The 24,328-nt window shown below is 40.3% G+C and overlaps 1 protein-coding gene across 8 annotated transcripts in view; it reads left to right on the top strand.

Annotated features, from left to right (window-relative positions):
• Positions 1–24,328, top strand: part of ZMIZ1 (zinc finger MIZ-type containing 1) — a 350,003-nt gene that overhangs the window by 316,565 nt on the left and 9,110 nt on the right. For 5 of the 8 annotated variants that reach the window (XM_027649681.1, XM_027649678.1, XM_027649682.1 and 2 more), the window contains 12 exons: positions 579–777; positions 1,764–2,054; positions 4,109–4,291; positions 6,590–6,764; positions 8,047–8,233; positions 11,338–11,548; positions 12,744–12,849; positions 13,390–13,550; positions 13,842–13,909; positions 15,678–15,746; positions 16,273–16,520; positions 19,298–19,461. In XM_027649681.1, the coding sequence (XP_027505482.1) occupies positions 579–777; positions 1,764–2,054; positions 4,109–4,291; positions 6,590–6,764; positions 8,047–8,233; positions 11,338–11,548; positions 12,744–12,849; positions 13,390–13,550; positions 13,842–13,909; positions 15,678–15,746; positions 16,273–16,520; positions 19,298–19,461 (2,062 nt within the window). The remainder of the gene's footprint in view (positions 1–578; positions 778–1,763; positions 2,055–4,108; positions 4,292–6,589; positions 6,765–8,046; positions 8,234–11,337; positions 11,549–12,743; positions 12,850–13,389; positions 13,551–13,841; positions 13,910–15,677; positions 15,747–16,272; positions 16,521–19,297; positions 19,462–24,328) is intronic. The other 3 variants (XM_027649686.1, XM_027649679.1, XM_027649680.1) reach the window with 3 other exon arrangements.

The raw sequence follows: 24,328 nt of genomic DNA, 5'->3' as shown, positions 1-24,328 counted from the left end.
GGAGTGGGAAAGGCATGGTTTAGCTTAGTTTATCTTATGATCAATAGAGGAGATGGGTAGGAATTGTGAAATACATTGTGTGGTATCCTGCAGAGTTGATTGCGTTGGGTCTCTCCTGGCCTTTCTGCTAAGGTTCAGGGAGAAATGCTTTTACTATATTGAGAACACTTGCCATAATTCACCACTGAGGCAGATGAACGTGCTGTAGTGTAGGGAGCTCTCTGTTCATGCTGCTCTGAAGTCTGCCCCTACACTACTGGGAAACGGAGCATTAACTTTCAGGAGTTCAGTTCTACTTTGCAATAAGCTACAGGGCTGTGAAGCAGTTCACTGCCCCCAAAACAACTGATGGCAGTGCCTCGCAATTCCAGTGGCAGCCCTATGACTAGTGCACCTGGACAACACTTGTGTCTCCTGTACTCACCTAATTACCCCTCCTGCTGGCTTTCATTAGTCATTGATAGGTGGTTTTGGAACAATTCCAGGTGAGGACCACACCACCATTCAAAACAAAATCCACCGGCACATCTTAATTCTGTCTTTCTTTCTTTCCTTTTATTTCTTTTCTTCCCTGTTAGTTATCCTGGAGGCCCAAATACCCCTGCAGGAATGGGGATCCCCCCCCACACGAGGCCACCAGCTGATTTCACCCAACCAGCTGCAGCTGCTGCTGCTGCTGCAGTTGCAGCTGCAGCTGCTACAGCGACAGCTACAGCTACGGCCACTGTGGCAGCCCTTCAGGAAACACAGAATAAGGACATGAACCAGTATGGACCGGTAAGAGAGTAACTCTTATGTTTTCATACCTGCCTGATCTGGACCATTACAGGGAATTGGACTGTCCGTCTTCCTGTCGTGTTTGTTAGGGTGCCTACTCTATTTTTATTTTTTTGTGCATGAGCATGGTTATAAATGCTTATGAGAAACTGCTGGAATGTGTGTATGTAGGTATGAGTCAGTGTCCTGTGTTTTTTGTGATCAATCTTGCCTAACTGTATTTTGTAGTTTAGGGGTTGCCCCTTAAAAAAAAAATTGAAGATTACCCGAAATTACAGCTGCATCTGACATGATATATTATTGCTGCCTTTACCAGCTCTCTAAATTTGAGAACCTAGTGAAATGTTCCAGAATCTTGAAATAGGTTTTGTAGTGCTTGGATAATTGTTTATTTTGCTGACTACAGTTGTTTGGTTGGGGTTTTTCCCTTCAAACAAGAAAACAACAGTAGAAGAGAGGTTTGCTTATAATAATATTTTCTGTAAGAGCAGCTATGCAAGACATGCATGTTATGGTGATCCATAACTTCTAGCATGTCGTGACCTCATGTAACCATTTTTTTCTTAAAATAAACAAGGATTTGATCAATTCAGGTTTTTTCCTCCTTAGCTTTTTTACCTCTCTGAGTTCTGAAGTATATGGGTCCAGGTGCCAGGTGATGTGAAGCACAGTGTCTTAGAAACTGTAGTGTTATGCTGTATTTACACAGCCAACTTCCTAACCTGTTACCTTACAGTACTAGACAAACCAATTGAAAAGATTTAATTTCTCACTTTAGACTTATGTCTGTCTTCTACAATTCCAGTTGAATTTTTATTATAAATAACATCACTGCCCGTCAAATGCTGGAGAACATTGAAAGAAAATGCGACATAAATCCTTGCCTTCTTCCCTCCCCCAAAAACACGTTCAACTCCCTCTTCCCATTTTATAAATGCATGTCGCATTTTATTCTTTTTTTTTTTTTTCTTCTTCTTCCGTTGAAGGTTTGTTCCTCTTTCCAGATGGGTCCAACTCAGGCTTACAACAACCAGTTTATGAACCAGCCTGGTCCTCGTGGTCCTGCTTCTATGCCAGGCAACATGAACCCAGCAAGCATGGGAGCTGGAATGACACCTTCCAGCATGAGCGGGCCACCCATGGGCATGAACCAGCCTCGGCCTCCTGGAATGAGTCCCTTCAGCACCCATGGGCAGAGGATGCCTCAGCAAGCCTACCCAGGCCCTCGCCCCCAGTCTTTGCCTATACAGGGCATAAAGAGACCGTACCCAGGAGAGGTAATAAAATAAATTGTATTTTGTGTACACTGTTATTTTGACTGAAATTGCAACACGTGGGTAATGTGTGGTACGCATCCCTTTAAGACAGGTGCATCTTTGTTCCAGCCTTGGTAGGAGTGCAGCCACTGAAATATAAGCAGCAGCAGCTCTTCCTTTTTAGCTTCTAAAGTATTCAGGTTGGCCCTTGCTATGTTAGTCAAGATGACAGTCAACTCAAGAAAGGCCCCAAACCAGCTGAGTGCTCAAAATGTCACTGTAAGATTCTCGTGGTGCCTTCGCAGACCTTAAACAGACTTCCATCACAGGAGTGGATTCATTTAGTATGAAAACTTAAAAAGGACACTGAAGGTAAAATACTTAATTTGAGCCCAACATATGATCTATGTTTTCTTGGATGGTTTTATTTTTCTAAAGAAATAACAGGACAGACATTGTATAAGCACCAATAGTAATAACATTTATTTTAAAGACCAATTGCTTTCTAAACTTCTTGAGTGTTGATTTTCATGGTCACTGAGATGAATATAAATAATGTTGAACTCAAATCCCTGTTTGTCAGCATTTATCTAATGCAAGTTTATTTGGAGTGTGATAAGTTACTGTGCTCTTGTAGGAGATCTGAATAACTTTGTAGGCAAAATTACATTACAATTGACTTGTAATATGACCTTAGGGTCAAAATTTTAAAGAAATTTAGACAACCAAAGATGTAGGCAAACAAGCTTTTGAAATTAAAAAGTACCAATGTGTTTTACTCTTCAAATCAGTGTGAATCAGGCAGTAGATGCTTTTGAGAATCCCAGCAGCTCTCAGCATCTGTGTACGCCTACATGTTTATATAAATCTAGCCACCACTTAGTAACTTCAGAGATCATTTCCTGTGAAATTCTATATTCAACTGAGACTTCAGCAACAGGTGTCGAGCTTGGAATATTGTGATATTGCGCTGACAATAATTATGGTAGTAAGAGTTTATAGAAAACACAACAGCAAAGAGTACCATGGCATACAGAAAATATAGAAAACATTTCTTACTGAGCTACATTTCTTTCCTGATCTGCAGACTACTTTTTTCTAATTAAAAATTTATTCAGAAATAAAAAAGGGATGTGCTTTTGCAGGAGTTGCTTCTCTGGGAAGGCTTTTCACTCTGTAGATACTGCCATTTATTTACAACTAAGTTAAGGAAACACAGGATGTGGCTTGTTCAGATAAGTTTTGTCTTCAGATTTAATACTTTAAGGATGACTTTAAATCTCTTTTTGCTGCTTCAGAAGCAGGTTTTTCACTGTAAGTGAATATGATCATGTTTCCAACAAGTCAGTTCTGAACCATGCCATAAACATTACATGCTTGCTGGCCTGAAATTTTGCAGTTGATATTTGCCTATCAGTTTTTGAAAGCTTCGTTTATGGCAAATTCTTATCAACAAGTTAATTTTTCTAATTAACATTTTATTACCTTTAAAGTTCTAGTTTTCATGACTTTGATTCCAAAAGCACAGCACAGTCCTAGCTAGCACTAGCAAAGTGTTTATGACTAGTAATAACTTCTCTTTACTTGTTAAGGTATTGCTAAATACTCTAGCACGACAGCAGCATAGCAGTTGGGTTGAAAAGACAGACGTGGGCAACACAGTTTCTATTCTCTTGCCTGTTTCAGGATTTTTTATTTTGTTACTTTTTCTTTTTGTGCTTCCATTCTACATCTGGAAAAGGAGCCCCAGGCTTGGGGGTGGTAGCAGAAACACAGAAATTTTGTGAACGTTCCATCTGGTTGTAATTCTGGTTTCTTCAAACACAGTGCCCTTTGACAGCACTGCAAGGCTGAGTGTGTGTGTGTGTGTGTGTGTGTGTGTGTGTGTGTGTATGTGTGTTAAGGTACATGGTTGTTCTTACCCCACTTTGGTTTGCGAGGTTTTTAAGCTTTTGAGGAGTATTGAGGTTTTCATTTGTTTTGATTCCACTAATGAATGTATACTAATAATCAGTACAAGAAAACTGCTTGCATAAAACATGTTTTTGTCTTCTTTTATCCCTGTCATGAAATAGCCGAATTATGGAAACCAGCAATATGGACCAAATAGCCAGTTTCCAAACCAGCCTGGTCAGTACCCCACTCCCAACCCTCCAAGACCCCTTACATCTCCCAACTATCCTGGACAGAGGATGCCAAGCCAGCAAAACACAGGGCAGTACCCTCCCCCAACAGTCAACATGGGGCAGTATTACAAGGTAAGAATTCTTAGATTATCTTGTTGCGTTCTGGTGGCCGTTTGTTGAATGAAGTCACATTAATGACTTCATAGATACCACTTTTACATAATTAAAGGAAAGAGAAAAAAACCACAGCGTTTTTACTAATGTTTTGGCTATCACAGAATCAAGTCAATCAGCCAAGTTGCATTGCAACTTAAGAGCAGTTCATAAAGAAAATTGAATGTTGCTGCAGCTCATTAGAGGGTTTTACAAGAAAACGTTGGTTTTACTTCAAAAATAGCTTGTTAAAAAAAAGTACCTAATGGGATTCAGGTGTACTATTTTCACCTATTTGTGGTACCCTGCAAGAATACAGCTTTGAAAATTTGTAATAAACATGTACCACATTGCAGCATTCCAGTTTTGGACCTACAGTGGTCGCTGTTGGATTAAGCAGGACCAAACTTAAAGCTGTTCCAGTTGTAGATTTCATCTTTGAACTGAAGTTTCTGTTACTTTCTCCAACCTCTTCCTCCTTTTTTCCTCAGTCTTTTCCCTCTGTGCTGCTTGTTTTGGGCAAGAACTAGAATTCTTAAAATGTTGCCTAAAACCGGTTTGTGGATACATCTTGAGCACTGTGTATTCTCCAAACTAAGGTTGTACTGAGGGCCTGCTGAGGTGTGCTGCCTTTGAAATGCACACAAAGGTGATCTGTTGCACACAGGTACTCCAGTGAGTATAAAATGGGGAGGACCATTGATGTTCTGACCTGCTTAAAGCATTAGCTGTTGAAGTATTTGTACTACATTCTGATTTTGAGTGTAGAGTGGAAAAATCTAAGTTGCACATTGGTGTTGAATTGGAATAGTTTGGTGTGATTCACAAAGAAAACACCATTGAAAAAAAAAAGCAAAACTGTTTTCCAGAGAGCATCTGTTCTGTGTGCATCCACACTGTCCACTGTGGTACCCAAAGGAATGCCTGTTGCATCATGGAAGCTTTTGCAGTACACTACCAGGAAGAACACAAGCAGGAGACAGATCCTCTATACTATAATTCCAGTGCAGTCACTTACACTAAAATAACAGCAGAAGATCACTGAAGTTTATAAGTGGCAGATTTTTAAATACATTTTATCTGTGTTTGTGTTAGATGGGTTTAAGTTTTTTGATTTACAGGATAGTTCTAACAGAGAATCTGTTGTCTTTCCAATGTATCCCCTATTTTGTATTCAAATATCGACTGCTCTGGAAACATTTAGGGAAAAAGAGCTCTTTTTAATAAGGGAGATTATCCTGGGTGGGGGAAAATTCCAGTTTGCCACAGACAGAACCTGAACCTTTAAATTGTAGTGATTGTGGAGATAGTAGCTGTATGTGTTAAAGGAAAAAACCAAAGATGACTGGGAATTTAAATGCTTACGATTTTAGAAGGCACCTTTCTTCTTAAGTGCTTTCAAGTATCCTAGTCTAGCAGAGCAGCACTTAGTTGCAGAGTCATATTTGAAGTCAGGATGATTTGACTGTCTGTAAAGGTTTTCATCTTCTGACACTCTTATGTGTTTCTGCTTATGGTACATGAACTATTACAGGAGAGTGCCATGCAGCTGCAGTTTTGTTTAATGTCAGCTTCCTTCACATCAGGGTTATTGGTTTATTCTGTTAACTGCAACCACCCCCTTAATTACAAGAAACAAAACCAACAGTGTTTTAATATGTAGCTACTATTTATATTTAATTATCCTTTTTCTATTAGTTTGTCTTATCCAGCAACAAACTAGGGACAGAATCAAATTGTAGGTACACAGAATAAAAACCATCCCCTGACCCCCAGAACTTCAATTCTGAATAGATGACTTGGATAGGGGTGGAAGAAAGGATAGATGGAAGTAAAAGGGACACAGACTGTCTAATTGTGTGTCTTTGGATTTTGTTTTTCGTGTAGGCTTCTGTGCCCTGAGGCTATTTTGGGAGGAAGGCAGAGATATAAAGGGCTGGGTGGGCTGTGGTGGTGTGGAAAAACTGAAGTGAATGACTGGCTGGTTTTGGAAAGGGAGCGTTCAGATGAATGCAGAAAGGCTTTTGGCAGCCTTGCTTGTATCTGGTCATTGCCTGAGTTAAGCTGGCTGGTCTGCTGGTTTCAGTTCCTGCTTTGCTCTCCTAATGGGCCTCTTCCCTGAAGGCCTCATGGGACATCCTGTGGTTTCTTGTCCAGAAACAGAGGGGCCTCCCTCCCTTGTTTGTAGTGTTTGGTGTTTGATAACAGTGCTGCTCACAAGGCTTATTGTTCTTATTTTAAGACTGCAATAACAATGTGATGTTATTTATTTTCTAGCCATCAAGGCCTGTACCTGTGGCAAATTACCCTCATTCACCTGTTCCAGGAAACCCCACACCACCTATGACACCAGGGAGCAATATTCCTCCATACCTGTCACCTAACCAGGATGTCAAACCGCCATTCCCACCTGATATTAAACCAAATATCAATGCTTTACCACCGCCTCCAAGTGAGTAGCAAACAGAATACCCCCACAGTCATTTATTGTTCCTCTGTTCTCTGCCCCATACCCTTCAGAGTCTGGAAACTAGCTCTGATTGCTGCTCTGGGAGAGGCTCAAGTTGTAAGTTATAATACGTGGCACGTGCGGTATAGGCTCACTAGAGCCAGGGGACAGAAAAGAGAAAGATTGCCATCCCCTCTTAAAAAGGAATATCAGAAGAGTTCTTCCAGGTCAAATTTGTAAGGGTTTTGCTCCTGAACTACTCCTTTGATACACTTCTTGAGGATAAAACAGTTGTTTTCAGGCTGTGCTATGAGTGCTTTGTAGGCTTGTTTATTGTATGAACTTTCATTGTGGTCTGTTTTGTTCAAGGGCAAAGCCATTCATTGAACGACACTGCAGAATAGTGTAAAATGTGAATATTTATAGCAGTGTCTCTATTGTAATCCGTGCAGGCTTCTTAAGAATATTCAGTAGTATGCCAAAAATTGATATATGTTCTTTTCAAAGCCACTCAGCATCACAGCTACATTTGACTGGGAACAGGGCAGGAATAACAAGATCTCTCTGACTAGATGCTAGCACGAGATGTTTCAGGTTTTGAAGTGACTGATGAACAACAGGGGATATCATTTACTAGGGAGCTGTGAAAACCTTTATGTTTTCTGTAAAATAACTGCTGCTGCATTAGCACTTTGCAGCTCTGTTTGGAGTTCAGGATAGCTGAAAAATCAAGTAGAAGAAGGTGGCCTGCAGTATTATTTGGGCAAGAACACAACATTTAAAGCCATTTGGACTTCACAGATCAGCTGTAAGTTACCACAAAACCTCCTTTATGGGCTCAGGTAGTAATTGAATACAGTGTCTTTGATCATCAGATACTTTCAGCTGATGAAACTGTTGAAACAAATTGGGTAATGTTGATCCCAGTTCAAAGCAGGGAAAACAAGCATTATCACAGTTTGACATAATAAAGAGATTTGTTGTCAGTCTTCTGCCAACAGAGTAAGCCTGGACACAGAACCTATGCTGTAATAAAAACCAAGAATTCTTGCCGTGCCTGGTTTGTGGCTGGAATGCTAAGGTCCTAATGTGAAGCGTGGGAGCATAGAAGACTGCTTTGCCATTGTCATCAGTTTGAGCCTTGTCACTTGCATCACTTAGATGACGTAGTCACTTGTGGTTTTCTTTTCTGTGTGTGTAAGCCTGCTAAGTTAGACCCAGTAGCAGATCACTGTGCAAATTGTCACTATTCTGTATAAATGTACACATTATTATTGCACTGCAGATGCTAAAGGGAAAGTTCACGCTTTCTCTCCCTCTTCGATCCCAGCCAACCACAACGATGAGCTGCGTCTGACGTTTCCCGTGAGAGATGGGGTCGTCCTGGAGCCCTTCCGGCTGGAACACAACCTGGCAGTCAGTAACCATGTCTTTCACTTACGGCCAACTGTCCATCAGACGCTGATGTGGAGGTAAGCTCAGCCTTGCTGCAAAGAAGTCTTGCATCCTGTGGTGGAGGAGTGGCCATGAATTTCAGGGCCATGGAGGTTTGCCATGAATTTCGCTTCAGAAGTTGTAGATTGGATGGGGAGGATGTCCTTTTGACTCCCCAGTACTCTCAGCTGTCATTTTCCAGAGACAACACATTCTAAAATGCTTCATAATATATATTATATCTCCTTGCTGGTAGCACATACCATTCAGTGTCCAAAAAAATCACTACAGCTGTTCCATCCTTTCTGATCTGTGCGGAACGGGAGTACAGTGCACGTGACCCGACCCACACGAGTATGAACTTCCATTTAGGAGTGTCTGAAGGTGCTTTGTGGCCTCTGAAATATTAATTGCAGGAGTAGCTATGCTTAAATTAAATGGTGCAAACTATCTGATAATGAAAAATAACCCACTAATGAAGGACCTAATTCCCCCTATTCCTAAATTCCCCCTATTTTCTTACTCCACAAGAACAGCTCAGAAATATCAGAACATAGCTTTCCACCAACAAAGGCCTCTGGTTTTCACTTAGTGAGTTCTTATTTTCAGCACAGAAGAATAGTTTTCCTTGGTGGTACTTTCCTGCATTTAATGTAGATCTGTGTAAGTGATTCCAAGTTATGTTTTGGTTCCTCCATGCTCACGAAAGTGCCTTAGATCAAATGACAATCAGAGCCTTAATTTTTTTTAATCTATATATTTTCAAATACTACGGAATAATCATCTCTCCTCATTCTGTTTTTCTCAGAAAGTATCTCAGTGTTTATCCTGCCTGATGATTACATTGTTTGAGCCTTTCTCCGCGCACTGTGGAGGCTGGTTAATTGCTTGGGATCTTTCATGGAAGTTATTTCCCTGTGAGAATCTTCTTCCCACTGACTGGAATCCACTTGAGACTTCTGTTCTCATGGTGTGGAGGGCAGAGGTGGGCAGAGAGGTGCACTCACTTCCCTGCCCTGGGGACGAATTCTGGCTCTGAAGCTGAGGCTTGATGCAGAGTGCAGGAGTCCTTGTGCCTTGGTGCCCCCTCTACCCTGAGGTAGCCTGGGTGTTGGGAGGAAGGGAGATTGCAGGCAGACCACATCCAATAATTAACACCTAACTTTAAGGTCAGTTATTGCTTGCTTGCATTTCATTATTGTGGAGTACTCGCAGCAGAGGGATTTTTGGCAGTTATTTGCCAGTTCCTATTAATAAGTAATCACTACTGGGGATTGTGCTGGCTCATTCAGTAGATTTATAGTGCTGCACTGAGGCATGAGGCTGTTTCTTAATATCTCTTCTTTCTTTCTTCCTTCACTCACCAAACACATAGCCTTTATTTAAACTTATTTTAATGAAGACTCATAGGTAAACTGTGCTCAGGTCTGCTGTTTTGAAAAGCTTGTTAATAGTGGGGAGAACGGATGGTCCTGTAATGAAGTCATTCCACATTTAACTGGGGGCTGGATGGATGCCAGAAAAATGAATTAGTCACATGTGTGGATGGATTTCGGTTTTTATAGAGAATGGTGGAATCGAGCCAATTCTCAATGTTTTTCTGCCAGTTAAAATATTCGGCAAAACCTCTCACGTGTACACACATAATGAATAGCAATGCAACTATTTCTCTCCCCACTGGGAACTTTTCATGGTTATGAGAAACAGAAAGGTTGAAGGCAGGGAAAATGTCTCCTTGAAGCTGGTTCAGTCTTCACACTGCTCACTTATGAATAACGTCCTGTGGTGGAGACACTGTGTGCTAAGAACATGAGGGTCTCCTGAGCCCTGTCACTGCTCTGTGACATTCAGCAGGCCTGCTCACCCAGTCGGCTTGGGTTTGATGTCAGAGGTACCAAGCCTTGCTTCCCTCCAAGTTTGGATGACTGTGGTGTGTTCTTGTGAGGTGAGAACCTGAGTGGAACTTGCAGAGAAAGCTTTCAAAAAATTGTTAATAAAATATTGAAAAAAAGCCTGAAAAGGCTTCATGTGGATGGATTATGTTGAAAGGTCAGGTAATTTGTATTCTGTAAGTTTCTTTAAAAAAAAAAAACATGTTTGTGTCCAGTGCTAAATCTTGATGTTTTGAAATCCATAAAAGATTATGTTGAGTCAGATTGAAATCTTAGTAAGGAAAATGGCAGTTAAGGTGATGATCTCCTGAATGAGCTGTTCCTCTTGGATCTTACAAAGATATCTTCTTTCAGGAAACATGAAGAAATAAGCACACAGATTTTCAAGTGTGAACGATAAACTCTGAGCTGTCTTTTGCTGTCATGAACCGCAGAATCCTGACATTTTAGTTCAGCTTTCCATGTTCTTTTAAATCTCTTATTTAAATTACTCATTCCTAACACAAGGTTAACATCCATCTATGAAACTGAAGTCATAGTCTGTACCCACTTAATTTGTGATTAACATAATCTCAACCTCTTCCTTTTTTGGAGGCGTTACAGAACTAATTTCTGAGGAGCTAAATAGCATGTGGAAATTATTATTGGAGAGGTGGGAGGAATTCATGCTCTGAAATAAGGTCTAAATTGGGTAGATTTAATCCACAGCTGTGTTAATTTGGAATCACAGAAACTGCGGTTTCAGTGGGGAGTGAGATATAGGGGTCATTTTAGCTTAGTTGATTTACCTGTTCTAAGTCAGGATTAGCTGTACTTGTATTTTGTCTGTCAAGCGTTCATTCAAATGCTCTTTTAAATTCTGAGGTAGTGAAGAATCCAGTTTTCCAGCACACTCCACTGCTGCATACTGTTTTCTTGTTCTTAACACACAAAGGACATACATGATGTTGACATTCTTCTTTCTGCAGAATCACTCCATGGTCTAGGTTTGCAAGGAGGTTTGAGATGTTTCTTTGGAAAGTCCTTCATAAGTGTAAAATATGAACAACTTTGGGGCATGCTTCCATCATTAATTCATCATGACTTGCTTCTGTTAAGGGGCTTTTATGAAGAAAGCATGTTATCTCCTTATTGGCAATAATTCTAGAAAAATAATCTGATTGGGAAAGAAAGAACATTCCCAGCATCAAACGACCTCCCTCTGCAATGTGAAAGCAAAGTTAAAGGAAGATTTATTGGTTGTTGTACAGGTCTGACTTGGAGTTGCAGTTCAAGTGCTATCACCATGAAGACAGACAAATGAACACAAACTGGCCAGCTTCAGTCCAGGTCAGCGTTAATGCAACCCCACTTACCATCGAACGTGGTGACAACAAGACATCTCATAAACCTCTGCACCTAAAGCACGTCTGCCAGCCAGGAAGAAACACGATTCAAATTACAGTCACAGCATGTTGTTGCGTAAGTACCCTGAGCTCACGGCTGCAGCTGCTGATGCTGAGTTTGCTATTTAGAACAGTTTGCAAATGTTGCCTTAGCTGAAGGAACCTTACTCTCATTTTTTACCATATCTTTTTCTGGTAAGGTCCTTATTTAATGATGTTGAAACAGTCAGAGTGCTAATATGAAATTTTTTGCTGCTTAATTATTGGAGAATGTAGTGGTGTCCTTCCAGTGTCTCTGACAATGTTCATGATTTTGGGGAGGAAGGGGGTTTGATCTCCTACCATTTATTGTGTGCTGTGTAACAAGGTGGCTAAAGTGTATTAGTGTAGAAGTAGATTACTGGGATGAAGACTGTTGATGGTACTAATTTCATTAACTTAAGTTATTAAACTGTGTTTGGTTTGTCATGAAAAGATCAACATCATAATTGTTGGTGTTGGTGATGATTTTTCAAATACCTTTTTAGATTAAAAACTCATATTCCATGATGCACTCTCTAGACCATTCAGTTTTCCACTTTCTCCTTTTCCATGGGTTAGTTACCCTTGGGGATGAGTATGGTATTTTTAATGTAGACTGTTCTGCACATCCAGTCTGAGCCTTTGACTGTCCTCATGTCACTGACAATAAAGCAAGCTGCAAGCTCTCACAAGGTCACTGTGTGAGGCACGTTGACAATAAGCCATCCACTCATTTTGCTTTACTTCACACTGATGTTTCCCTGCATAATATCATTTATTTGATGGCTGAGAGCAGGAGCAGCATCCTGTGAATCCACAACGAGCTCTGTGTTGGGGAAGAAGGTTCAGTTGATTCCAGGCACATCAGTCGCAGATTGTTTTCGTAACTTCCAGCGTAGTCTGAGGGCAGACAGGTAGGCTAGACTGTGTCAAACAATCCAGGGTTTTAAAATAAACCCTGATGTCAGAGATTAGTGTGTCAGCCCTATGTATTCTGAATATTAAGGAGGGAGAAGATGCAGAAAATCTTTGCATTTTTAAAGCCCTTGTATACCCTAAGCATGGGGCAACATCCTGCGCAGTGTGCAGAGTATCCATAAGGAAGCGTGTGTGCACAGAAGAGCAGAACCAGCTTTCATATTTGAGCTCTCACGGAAGCCAAGTGTCCAAGGGAAGAGTGCAGCTCTGTTCAGGAGTGTATTTAACATGTGTGTTTGGTTCTTTTCCTAACAAAATGTGTTTTCTTGCAGTCACACTTGTTCGTGTTGCAGTTGGTACACCGGCCATCAGTTCGCTCTGTACTTCAAGGTCTTCTAAAGAAACGCCTCCTCCCAGCAGAACATTGTATCACCAAGAGTGAGTTTGCATTTTGTGTGGGTGATGACTTTGCAAAATGTCTGTGTTCAGTTGCGATAAGCTATGTCTACGCAAGATTTACTTGTTTATTGATAACCTTAAGCTGTAATTGTCTAGAATTTCCAAAACATGATGTGGGTAGATGACATCCTTGGTATCCTCAAATGTTAAGGGCTATTTGGGTGGGGGTAGCAAAGTTCCAAGAACACAAGCATAGTCCCTATTCCAGGAGAATCTCTGCTTTTCCCCCATATTTGTTTTTGACCTACCTAAAAGACAGATTTATTCTTTATCTATTTTAGGGCTGCTTTTAGTGCTTGTATGGCACTTTATTTGTTTGAGGCTTTAGCTGATATGCATGTCTGTGATGACGTGTCTGTTCAAGAGAATGTTTCAAATTACACAGAAGACAGCTCTGTCAATAAATTGTTCATTAAATTGTCCCTTAAATGTTGAAATGTTGGTCTTTCGGATTTGTATGTTAGAATTTACAGTGTGCTTGTGCTTTCTCACACATACAAATACCTTCTTCCTAAACAGTAAAGAGGAACTTCAGTAGCGTGGCAGCTTCCTCTGGCAACGCAACACTAAATGGGGAAGATGGAGTAGAGCAAACTGCTATTAAAGTGTCTCTGAAGTGTCCGATCACATTCCGGCGGATTCAGCTCCCAGCAAGGGGTCACGATTGCAAGCATGTACAAGTGAGTAGGTGCCAGTGGCCTGGCAGTATTCCCTCAGCCATGTGTTGTTATTACAGTACCTTTAGCTTGGTTATCATGTGAGAGTGCCTGATGAAATGGCATTTATCTTTGGCAGCCTAAATAATTAACTATATTTATATGTTTGGTGTAGAGGAAGAAAGTAAGCTATCTGGTTTAGTTTTCATGTCAGTTTTGCTTTTGTCTAACTGATTCATTTAATACAGTATTCTCCCTTTGTTTCCTTTTGTTTTGTTTTGTTTCTTTTTCTCCTTGTTACTTTCTGCTACTTAGTGCTTTGATCTGGAATCTTACTTGCAACTGAACTGTGAAAGAGGAACTTGGAGGTGTCCAGTATGCAAGTAAGTGCAACCATACTTCATGAAATGCAGTTGTACACAATTTGACCAAATTGAGATAATTTTAAAAGTCAAGAAGGGGAGAAAAAGGAAGTGCTAGGAAATAAGGTGTATATGCCACATTTACTTGAGAGCATGAAATCCAATGAGAATTTTTGCAATATTTCACCACCCTTGATTATTAGAAATTTAAAAAGAGATAATGAAGTATTTTCTCACAAAATATGTAACCTGCAGGCTCTCATTACAGGCTGTCAGTGGGTTGTGTAGAGTTCAAAAGAGGCTCAAATATTTACATTGGTAAGGCAGATACCTACATAAACAAATGAACTACAAGTTTGTCTTCTCCTAAATTATGAAATATAAGCAACTACTAGACAACAACATGCCATGGCAAAAGAAGGGATAGTCTATTTTAAAGTTATTTTTGTATAATTTTAATTTGTAATCCCCAAATTACTGAACTTAAATATGTAGATAGTGTTCAGCATCCAGCTAAACATTCAGTAAGGATGCCAAATAACTGTCTCAGGTACTGAGCTTTGAGTCATATAGATATGCAGTAAACGGCAGTGTTCAAGGAGAAGGGGAATTTTGGAGACTGCAACAGTTCCCAGTAATTAGGTAGGAAATTAATTTGGATCCTCCAAGGTAAAAGTCAACATCAAGTGCAAATTAAAGTGAGAGCAGAAAGCAGGAAGGATGCTATTCCAGAATAAGGCTGATTTTAAAAAAAGGTAACAAATTTCCAAAGAACAGAAGTTTGGAATTGTTGCTTAAAGGAAAAGAGGGATGCATACCTTTGGCATAATTTCAGCCTTATGTTTTGACCAGAGAGCTGGTATATGCAGAAGAAATGGAACAAAAAGCTTTGAAGTGGTTACAGACTGTCCGTCCTTATGTTTAACTGGGCACAAAAAACTGTGGAATGTTTGGAGGCCAGTTCAGTGTCTGTGACCTACTGAGCCCAGTCCTCAGTGTTAGGAGTGTGTGCCAGCCTCAGCTGAGAAGCCAGGGCTCTTTAGCTCGAGCAGCTGTAGCTGTAACAGCTTGTACTTGGTCTCCACAAGTCTCCAGTTCTGTGGACATGGCAGGCTGGAGATGAGCTTGTTTCCATGGCTATCCATGACTGATACATATCCTAACATACAGGTGCTTTCTCTGAACTACCCAAACCTTTTCTGTCTTAAGTTTGGCTAAAAATATCACAAGAATTGGATGTCTTGCTTTCTTAATTCATGTATTCATACATCCAGGCTAAATTTTTGTCCCGTTTCTCTAAGCATGAACACCTGCATTCAGATCTAAGTGCCTACATAAATAAATCATTTCTGGTTTTGTTTTGTTCTGTCCCCATCTGTGCCAATTTTAAGTAAAATAGCTATAATACGTAGTTACTTTGAAGCCATAGTACTGTGTAGCTCAAAAAAAAGAGAAAGATGTAATTTAAAAAATAGTACTAACTGATGTTCACAGGAGAGATCTGCTATGTTTGAAAAGACTTTAACTTTGCAATGTATTTCACTAACAAAAATTACTTACAGAGTGTGAACAGCTTGTGAACACATACAAGTAGATGTCTCCTTATCTCATTTGTTTGATGTAAATTCTATTATCCTGGTAATGCAAGTGCAGAACTAAAATTGTTTGCCCAAAATCATTCTTGGATGATATATTACATAATCAGCCTGCTAATTTCATCACTAATCTATCCTTCTTTCATCCCTAGCGATATTCTAACCTGAGATTTGGGGTTTTTTCTCCTTTTTAGTAAAACTGCTCTTCTGGAGGGCTTGGAGGTTGACCAGTATATGTGGGGTATTCTGAACGCTATACAAAAGTAAGTGATCTTACTCATTTCTGATATCCAAGACTAGGCAACTAGGAGATATGTTAATGAGTACTGAGACAACCACACCAGAATAAATCTTGGTGATTGAACTTGAATGTTCTATTGCGTGGCTCTTTGGTGGAGCTGGTGATACAGTGAATCAGATTCCATCTACTTCATAGGTCTTGTTTGGGTTGTCTCTTGATGGCAGCCTCACCAATGAGGCAGAGGGAAGAGCAAGAATGGAAGATTTACTGCTTTCTCATATTTACAAGCAGTCCCTCTGATTCACAGGTGGCAGACCACATCAATATGTTTGGATTTCATTGTATGGATAAACACAGAAATGTGCTCTCACAGTTGCCTTTTTTATGACTTGCTTTCGGCACACATTTGAGGAATAAAAGATCTTAAGGTTGTATTCTACCAGAGCATTTCAGAACATTGGTGATCATGCAGTTTCTTATGGAAACTTCAGCAGAATTGATTTCAAAAAATGCAATTCATATGCTAAATTTTTCACGTTATTTTACAGCTCCGAGTTTGAAGAAGTTACCATTGATCCAACTTGCAGTTGGAGGCCGGTCCCTATAAAGTCAGATATTCACATCAAAGATGACCCAGATGGCATTCCCTCAAAAAGATTTAAGACCATGAGTCCAAGCCAGATGATCATGCCAAATGTAATGGAGATGATTGCAGCTTTGGGTCCTGGCCCATCACCTTACCCATCCCTACCCCCTCCTCCAGGAGGCAACAACTCCACTGAATATGGTAACCAAGGTTAGTTTTACAGATTTATGCACCCAGGTGGTCACTCTAGAAATCAGTGACTCAGTCAGCCTTGTGATTCAGGTATGTCAGTGCATCTTCTCAGAGATGCATAAGGAAAAACATATGGCTGCGTTTCTGGAATTCTGCATTAGTCTTTTCAGTTAAAATTCATCTGTTTAAAGAAAAATATATTTTAGTAAAGTAGTATGTTTTAGTAATGTATTTTAGTAATATATTTTAGTATTTAGTTATTTTGTATTTTAAGTATTAGGTGCTTGTCATATTTATAGCCATGCAGCCCTCCCTGAATCAACAGACATTGTATGTTACCTTATATATTCATGGCCTGCCACAATATACATATTTCCACATTTTTTCTATGCTTTTTCCTTCTGTTCCACCCTGAAGTGAAGACTCCTAGTACTACATAAGTTAGAAAGTAGAGACCTGACCCATTAACCCAGCTACTTGGGCCACTGAGGTTAACTTATGACCATGTGGGTGACATCCAGTAGGCCACACAGAAAATGGATGACTTTCAAAGACCTTTTAGTTGCTTTGCAAACACCTTTGCATTAGAAAATTACTTTTTAGTTTCTCTACCCATGTGCTGCCAGATTGAGAAACAGGGAACTGAACACAGGCAGTGGAGATAGGTTTTCAAATTACTGGTATGTTGTGAATAACTCAATTATAGTGACAATTCTGAAAATATGAAACCAGAGACTGTTTCTTTTGCAAGTAATATGATATGACTCAGTTCAGCTCTGGGAAAAGACCAACTGTTCACACCATCAGAATCCCCAAATTGATTACAAGGTGATACATGTGCTTTTTGCAGGCGTTGAAGAAAAATATGGATTACATGAAAAATACCGTTAATTTGCTCCAATGACTCAAAACTGATGACAGATGATAAAACTTCTAAGGTTTTCAAACAGATGAATGATTACTATAACAAAGCCAAGAGCACTGAATCACAATTTTTTCACTTGTTTGGTAGGAGTGAAGTGCAGTCAGAGCATGAGAACAGAGCCATCTCTTCTTCACTGAGTTTCTGGCTCATAATCAGGAGCGGACAGGGTAGTCACGTACAGTGTGGGGTTTAGGGTTTGTGTAATGATTGCTGCCTAGGCTGTTATTTTGCTGCCTTCCCCTGTGGATCCTGTAGCAGAGGCAGTCATTGCTTCTCAGAGCCCTGAGTCATCAATGGCAGGTGAAACCCACGCTCTCCTATTTCCCCTGCAACAGGCATATCAGTGCAGCACACCAGGTTATCCTAAATGTCTTAGAGATCTCTCCCTCAGCATGTGGCACAACTCTTGTCACAGAGAAGGGCATGCTGCCTTATATCTTCATTCTCCACCAATATGTGCACTTTAGTGATTGCAAATAGATAACTGTTCTTTAAAGCAATGTAGTAGTAGTAGTAGTAGTACTGTGGTTTATATTTGTTTATTTCAGTTTGATAGGAACCATACTGAAGCTTAATTTGCAAATATAACAAATACTCAGTAATAAAAAGACCACATTCCAGCTGTCTGCTAATTAATTATTCCTGATGCAAGGCAAGACCAGCTATGTTCTGTGAGACTCATCCAGTTTGCAGATTAACAAAATGAGAATTAGTAAGGCTCTGCAGTATTTACATGATAGATCAAAGTCCTGATATCTTTGAGGAGTACTCTTACATGGCTAATGACTTCTATTCCTCCAAGATTAAACTTCTGCTTGTGAAGCTGTACTGAAGAGCAAATGATGCAGCTACTTCAGTTTGTCAAACTCCCTTCTGGAGTTGAATATTTAAAACTGCTGTACTTCAACTGACAAACTGCAGGCTCTCTGTGCAAGCTCCAAAGCTATTCTGTTGTTTCAGAGCTCAGTATCATCCAGTTCAGTTGCTTTTATGAAATAGCAAAGTGGTTTTACTTCAGTTTTTTGCAGTCCGTAGCAAATAAACCACTGGTATCTGAGTTGGAAGTGTTAAGAGAGGGATCTCGACAGAAAAAATATGGAGAGTAAAATGCCTGTATTGGGATACATGCTTGCTTTAGAATTTAAATGAAGATCATTGGGCTGAGGTGGTGTGGCTTGTTTCAGGATGGTAGATGGGGCTATGTGTGTGTAAATTTAGACAGTCATGTGAATTTTATTGGGGTTGTGGGAGCAAGGAGAATTACATCACAGACTCCAATTAGATGTGAAGGCCTGTACTGTGCTATCTTAATGGAAGTTGCCTGTTTATCCCACAGAAGAAGAGGTAAAATAGATGCTGTACTATGAACTGCCACTGTGGCATCTTCCAGATTCACTTCTGTCAATTATTTTCATCAGAAACTGAAGCAATGCTACAATCTTACTGAGTGTGTAGAAGCAGAGACATAAATAAGACAGGTGTCCTATAATTAATTTGGGACTTGGGCAGTCAGTCTCAGTTACACTGAGGTGTTTCCAAATGCAAATATCCCATAGAATTTAATATCCTGTTTTACTTCTCGGCATGGTTAAGTTTACGTGGTGACTTGACAGTAGTTTTTCAAAATGTCAGCAGTTTTCAGTTAGTTACAACACATACATGAGTTATTGCAGGAGCCAGTATTTGAAAGCTGAGTGTCCTTTCTCCTCCCTGTTCCCCCAGCTCTCTTGGCAGTGGGGAGCACGGCGTAGTCACGTTCAGCATCGTGGTTGCCCTGTGCTGTGCAGCGAGAGCATCGCACCACACAGCTTTTAGAGGATACTCCGAGTGATCAATGTTGGGAAACAAATCACATCTGTTTCTCTTTCAGGCAACAGTTACCAAGGTCATGGCAATTTTGACTTCCCACATGGGAATCCTGGTGGCACATCTATGAATGACTTCATGCATGGGCCACAGCTGTCGCATCCCCCCGACATGCCAAGCAGCATGGCAGCTCTCGACAAGCCTCTCAGTCACCCCATGCAGGAATCTGTAAGTAATGGTGCTGTGCACGTAGATTTGCCTTTGTGGGGATAAGGAGCTCTCATCCAGCTAACGGACTTCCCTTATGAACTGCTTTTACTTTTGTGGATTCCTCACTTTGGAAGTTTGTGAAGGAGAATAGTCCTGAGAAATGCCGGAAATGCTGTTTTTTAGTTTCTGGCTGTTCTGAGTATTTGGAGAAGCATTTCTGCACTTTTTGAATTGTCAATGAAGCGTGTTTATCTGGAAGAAAGAACCTGCCTTGGTGTGTTTGTATTAATCATTGTGCTGTGTGCTGACACATGAAAAAACCTGTACTTCATTCCCTAGGCCAGCAGGTCTGTGAATATCCATCTCCAGGAGACACCTTGTTAAAACAAGACATTGGCTGACTTCAAAGCAGGGACAATACCTTCCCTGGCTTTTATCGTGAGGGCAAAATTTGCATGAAAGCATTTTGAGAGGGAATTCTACCCCTCAAGTAGCATGAAAGGCACCTTTACGTTGTTGGGAAGAGGACAAGCCTGTAGATTTCAGGGAGAGATGCTGCCTCTGGTCTGAGAGTATCAATATAAGAGACTAAAAAATAGAGATTCCTCGGGTCTCAGATGGTGAGGCAGAACTGTGCCTTGGAAAAGCAGCTTGCTCAGAGCACTGAGTTTTCTGTACAGAACTTTATATATCTCCAGAAAATGCAGTACTGCAGTAGCTAGGTGTTAGAAAAGCTACCAGCAGCATTTAGCTCTTAGGCATAGCTAGTCATCTATTTTAACTCTGTGTGTGGGGTGTGTATACATCCTTTTATGTTCATTTAAGTTACAGGGCAGGGGCTTTAAAGTGTGCTGTTACTGCACAGGAAGGATGTTTAACTTGACAAGTCATCTGTGCTGTGTCTTTAGTGAATCCTGGAAAGTACAATTTCAGAATGTAATGAGGAAATGTGGTAGCAGATGCTCAGCAAAAGCCTACTCAGTCAATGTCTCCTCTAGCTGGCAGTGGGTTTTCCAAGGAGGATGGTGAGAAATAAAAGAGAGTGGAGAAGAGAGTTCTTAGTATAATTTGGAGAGAGCCCAAGTATCAAGACTATCTGCAAAGGAAGAGTCCGGAAACTGTAATGACTTTACCACTTCACAGGATAATAAAGGAGAACAAACATGCTGTCAACTTAATTTCACATTGGCAAATTCCACATACACAGCTTATCTGGTCTGAATTCTCTACATCAGAACCGACATCCAGTATTAGAATATAGTAGTGAGAGGAAATACTACCAACCTGAGCCACTCACAGCTGCTTTGCTTTGAATCAAAACCACGGGGAATTATTCTTTGCTTCCCATCACCTAACACCTATATCTCTTGACTTCATCAGTTAACTGCTATACCTTTGCTGTAGTAGTTGCACCTACCTGAAGTGGTTGAATGTGAAAGTGAAGAACTTGTGGCTTTCTGAAAATAGGACTGCTTACAATTGATAGCAGAGGTGGAAGTTTCTCAAGGCTATGCATATTCCAGAGCTGTGGGAGTGTATTTGGGTAAATGTTAATAGACTTATGGTTCTGTGGGCCAATCTGCAGCAAATCTGATGCTTGGTTACGATAGGTGACAATTAAAGAAAACCTTTGCCTCACTTCTCCCTCATCTGTCGTGATACTCAAGCTATACCATCTGGGAACAGGAAGTAGTGCTAAAGCAAATTCCATCTAGATGATGGAAGTGGCTGATTTTCTGTAATGAGGATCAGGTTTCAAACCTTTTAGCACAGGAGAATTAGATTGACCTTGTCACTGTGGCTGTGCAGTCTTCAGTCCATGCTTGAGGCCTCTTAGTGCTCCCACACAGCCTTTTTGGTATATGAAATCTCTGCTTTCCTCTTTCTCTCTTACTCTCTTGCTTTTGTTCTTCTGTCACAAAAATGAACTGTTTGTCTGTAGTAGACAGTCAGGAAAGGCGTCTTTAAGATCACTGCTTTTAGAGAAATGCACGCCATTAACGCATTCCTAAATGTCTTTGGACAGACATCTTCATACAGATATAACTATGAACACACTGTATGATTGAACCAGGGTTTTAAGGTGTTACCTGTGCTGTTGACTGGCCTTCTGTCTTTCATTTTTGCACATTTAGTAGGTTTTAGTAGTTTGCACATACTATTCACTTTGGCCATTACATGTTTACAAGGTGAGTCAGGATCAGATGTTTGGTCCCTTTAGACCTGACGTCTCTCTTGCTGGAGCTGAATGCTGCTGAGAAAGTTCCTAATTTTCCTATTATGAAGATTTATGTGGTGGTCCCTACATAATGGTAGGCAGAGAAAGTCGATCCCTCCATAGTCCATAGGTCACTCCAGGAAATGCAGATGTTTGCTCAGTGTAGGTAGAGCTGGGTAACCATGGCTGAATCAGTCAGAACTTCCTTCTCCCAACACTGCTGTTCCACTCCTGTGGAAGAAGGAACAAAGCAAGACCTGAACAGAAGGAATAGCAGCATAATAGAGTATTGTGAGAGCTATAGAACAGATGCTACCTTGCAACAGTGCAAGATTGCTACAGAGTAGCTGCCACAATAGCACAGTGTTTGTTTTTAGAAATTGTAAACAAGTTTTAGACAAAGGAGAATTCAGAGTTAGCTCTAGTTTAGTGCTCATTGCAGACAGTGTAAGGTACATGACTGAGCAATGGATGATCACACCATAGTTTCATTTACACAGTGAGGTGATGTGAGCTGGTGCCACTGTAAAAAGTCATCGCTCTTGTTTCTATTTTCACTTTTCCTCCCTCTCACACCAGCATGAGTGTTACTGCAGCCATGGAGTGATCTGGACCCACATACTGATGTGATTGAAAACTAAATCAGGAGCAGGGTGGGGAAATTCAGTGCATGTCTCTAAGGATGCACCTTGCATACGGTGACAAAGCCATGCATGGAAAAAGTGCCCAAGAACATCAGGGCAGGCAGGATGGTATCTTTTAGTGGTTTTCCTGGCTAGCACAGCAAAAGAGTTGATAAAGCTATGACCCTGGCAATGGAGAGAGATATAAACCATCGACTAAACCTGGTCATTTTTTTCCCCCACTATCAATTTTCTCCAGACACAGAAAGAATATTGTTGTGCAGCTGGCAGGCCCTGTTGCTCTGAGCTGTACATCTCAGCACTCCTAGAGGTCACTGTTGGGCTGTAGAGTTGTGTTGATCTGTACTGTTAAGCTGAAGATGTAGTTGTCTGCTATAAGCTTTTCTTTTATAGATTGTAAATGTTTTAAGAGTGCCATAGTTTATGCCTCTAAAAACAACTCTGGAGTTAACCTTGCTTTGTAAGCCAAGGTAACTTTGTTAGACTCTGCATTCATAGTGCGGGTTAGTGTTTTCAAAATAAAATTGTGGGAGTTGCAGCTGCAAGCTAAACATGCACAAAATATGTTGATTAAAATGTGTTTGCACCACAGCAAGTTTATCATTAGTTACTGAATGCAAATGCAAAGATGTTGTGGTCCTGAGCATTTTGCTTTTTCCAGGTAGGCTGGTGTAGTTGGTGGCCAAAGTCAGATGGATTCTGAACCTACAGTGGCTCTTTAAAGATTATAGTGGCCCTAATAACAACAGTTATCCAAGGGCCCAAGTGACTGCCTTATCGACTAAATATTTGTGTGTGTGTATACATATATATATAAAATCATTTCCTGTATAAACTAGAATTTCTAACCTCCTTATTTGTTTTGAAATTTGTCTGAGAACATATTAATGCCTCCTGGTTTAAATAATTATTGACATAAACGTGCCAATATGACTCTTCCTTTGTGCATTCAGGGATTTAAGAGACTGTCTTAAATTGTTTTTTACTTTTTGTTATTATAAACTTTCTTAATTTCCACACTTTCTGTTGCACGTATCCTCAGTGAGTGAGGAAGGAAACAGTACTATCTGGAGAGACATCTGCTTACACTTGGACTTTTGTATAGTTTTTAGGCTGCAAATTCATTTAAATTAAGGTATAGTCTGTGGGCAGATTTCGTACAAATTTACCCCTAAGGTAACAATGATGTCGTAGAATATTTTTCAAGTAGTCAAACTGTGACTCTAATGGAGAGATGTGTATCAGTACTTAAGACCCAAATGCTGTGTTACCGATAGAATCCTGCTCTTTCCACAAACCTTTGTAATACCAAAGTATTGAAAAGGACCCCTGTTTTGCCGAGTACTGACTATCCCAAAGGATCAGTATTCACAATTCAGTTTTTTTAAGAGTGGTGAAATGTCTTTTTTTAAATGCTTATTTCTCTATTTTTTTTTTGTGGGAACATTTTAATTAAGTTTTGTAATAACCTCCCTTTTGCTTTCCAAAACTGAAGACTGAGGTTAAGATAACCTTGCAGTTTACTGTGATATGAGAGGATGAATACTGACATAGCATTTTGCTGGTTTCTGTTGGCTTGGCTGGATGATTTTCATGCTGTTGTTGTATGTATTTGTTCTTTTATTTCAGCTCCACTTTGTGGCAATATGTAGCATTCCTCAAAAAATGTCTACATTTTTTGTTTCTCCATACACCCAATTAACATGAGATATCTGATTCCAAAGTGTTCAGACACTTCTTTCTCATGGCGCCAAGGTCAAGCCCCAGAGAATCCACTAGCATTAAATATGACATGCAGCAGAAGGAAAAATTGGGCTTGTGCATTTTTATTGCTTCTCTGTCATGTGAGAAAGACTTTGCCCCCCATTCTTCAATAACGGGGTTTGGAAGATGCATGTGGTTTGGTAGTTTATTCCCCACAGGAAACAAAAAAGAATGCTAAGCTTTTGCTGGAGGACTCATCCATGGCATGAATACAGAAGAGCAGTGTGATCATTAGATCGGTGTAAGCCAAGGCAGTGTA

This window comes from Corapipo altera, unplaced genomic scaffold, assembly GCF_003945725.1.
Source record: "Corapipo altera isolate COAL_440 unplaced genomic scaffold, ASM394572v1 53, whole genome shotgun sequence".
Taxonomy (NCBI): Eukaryota; Metazoa; Chordata; class Aves; order Passeriformes; family Pipridae; genus Corapipo; species Corapipo altera.
This window is presented reverse-complemented; position numbering and strand designations above follow the sequence as displayed.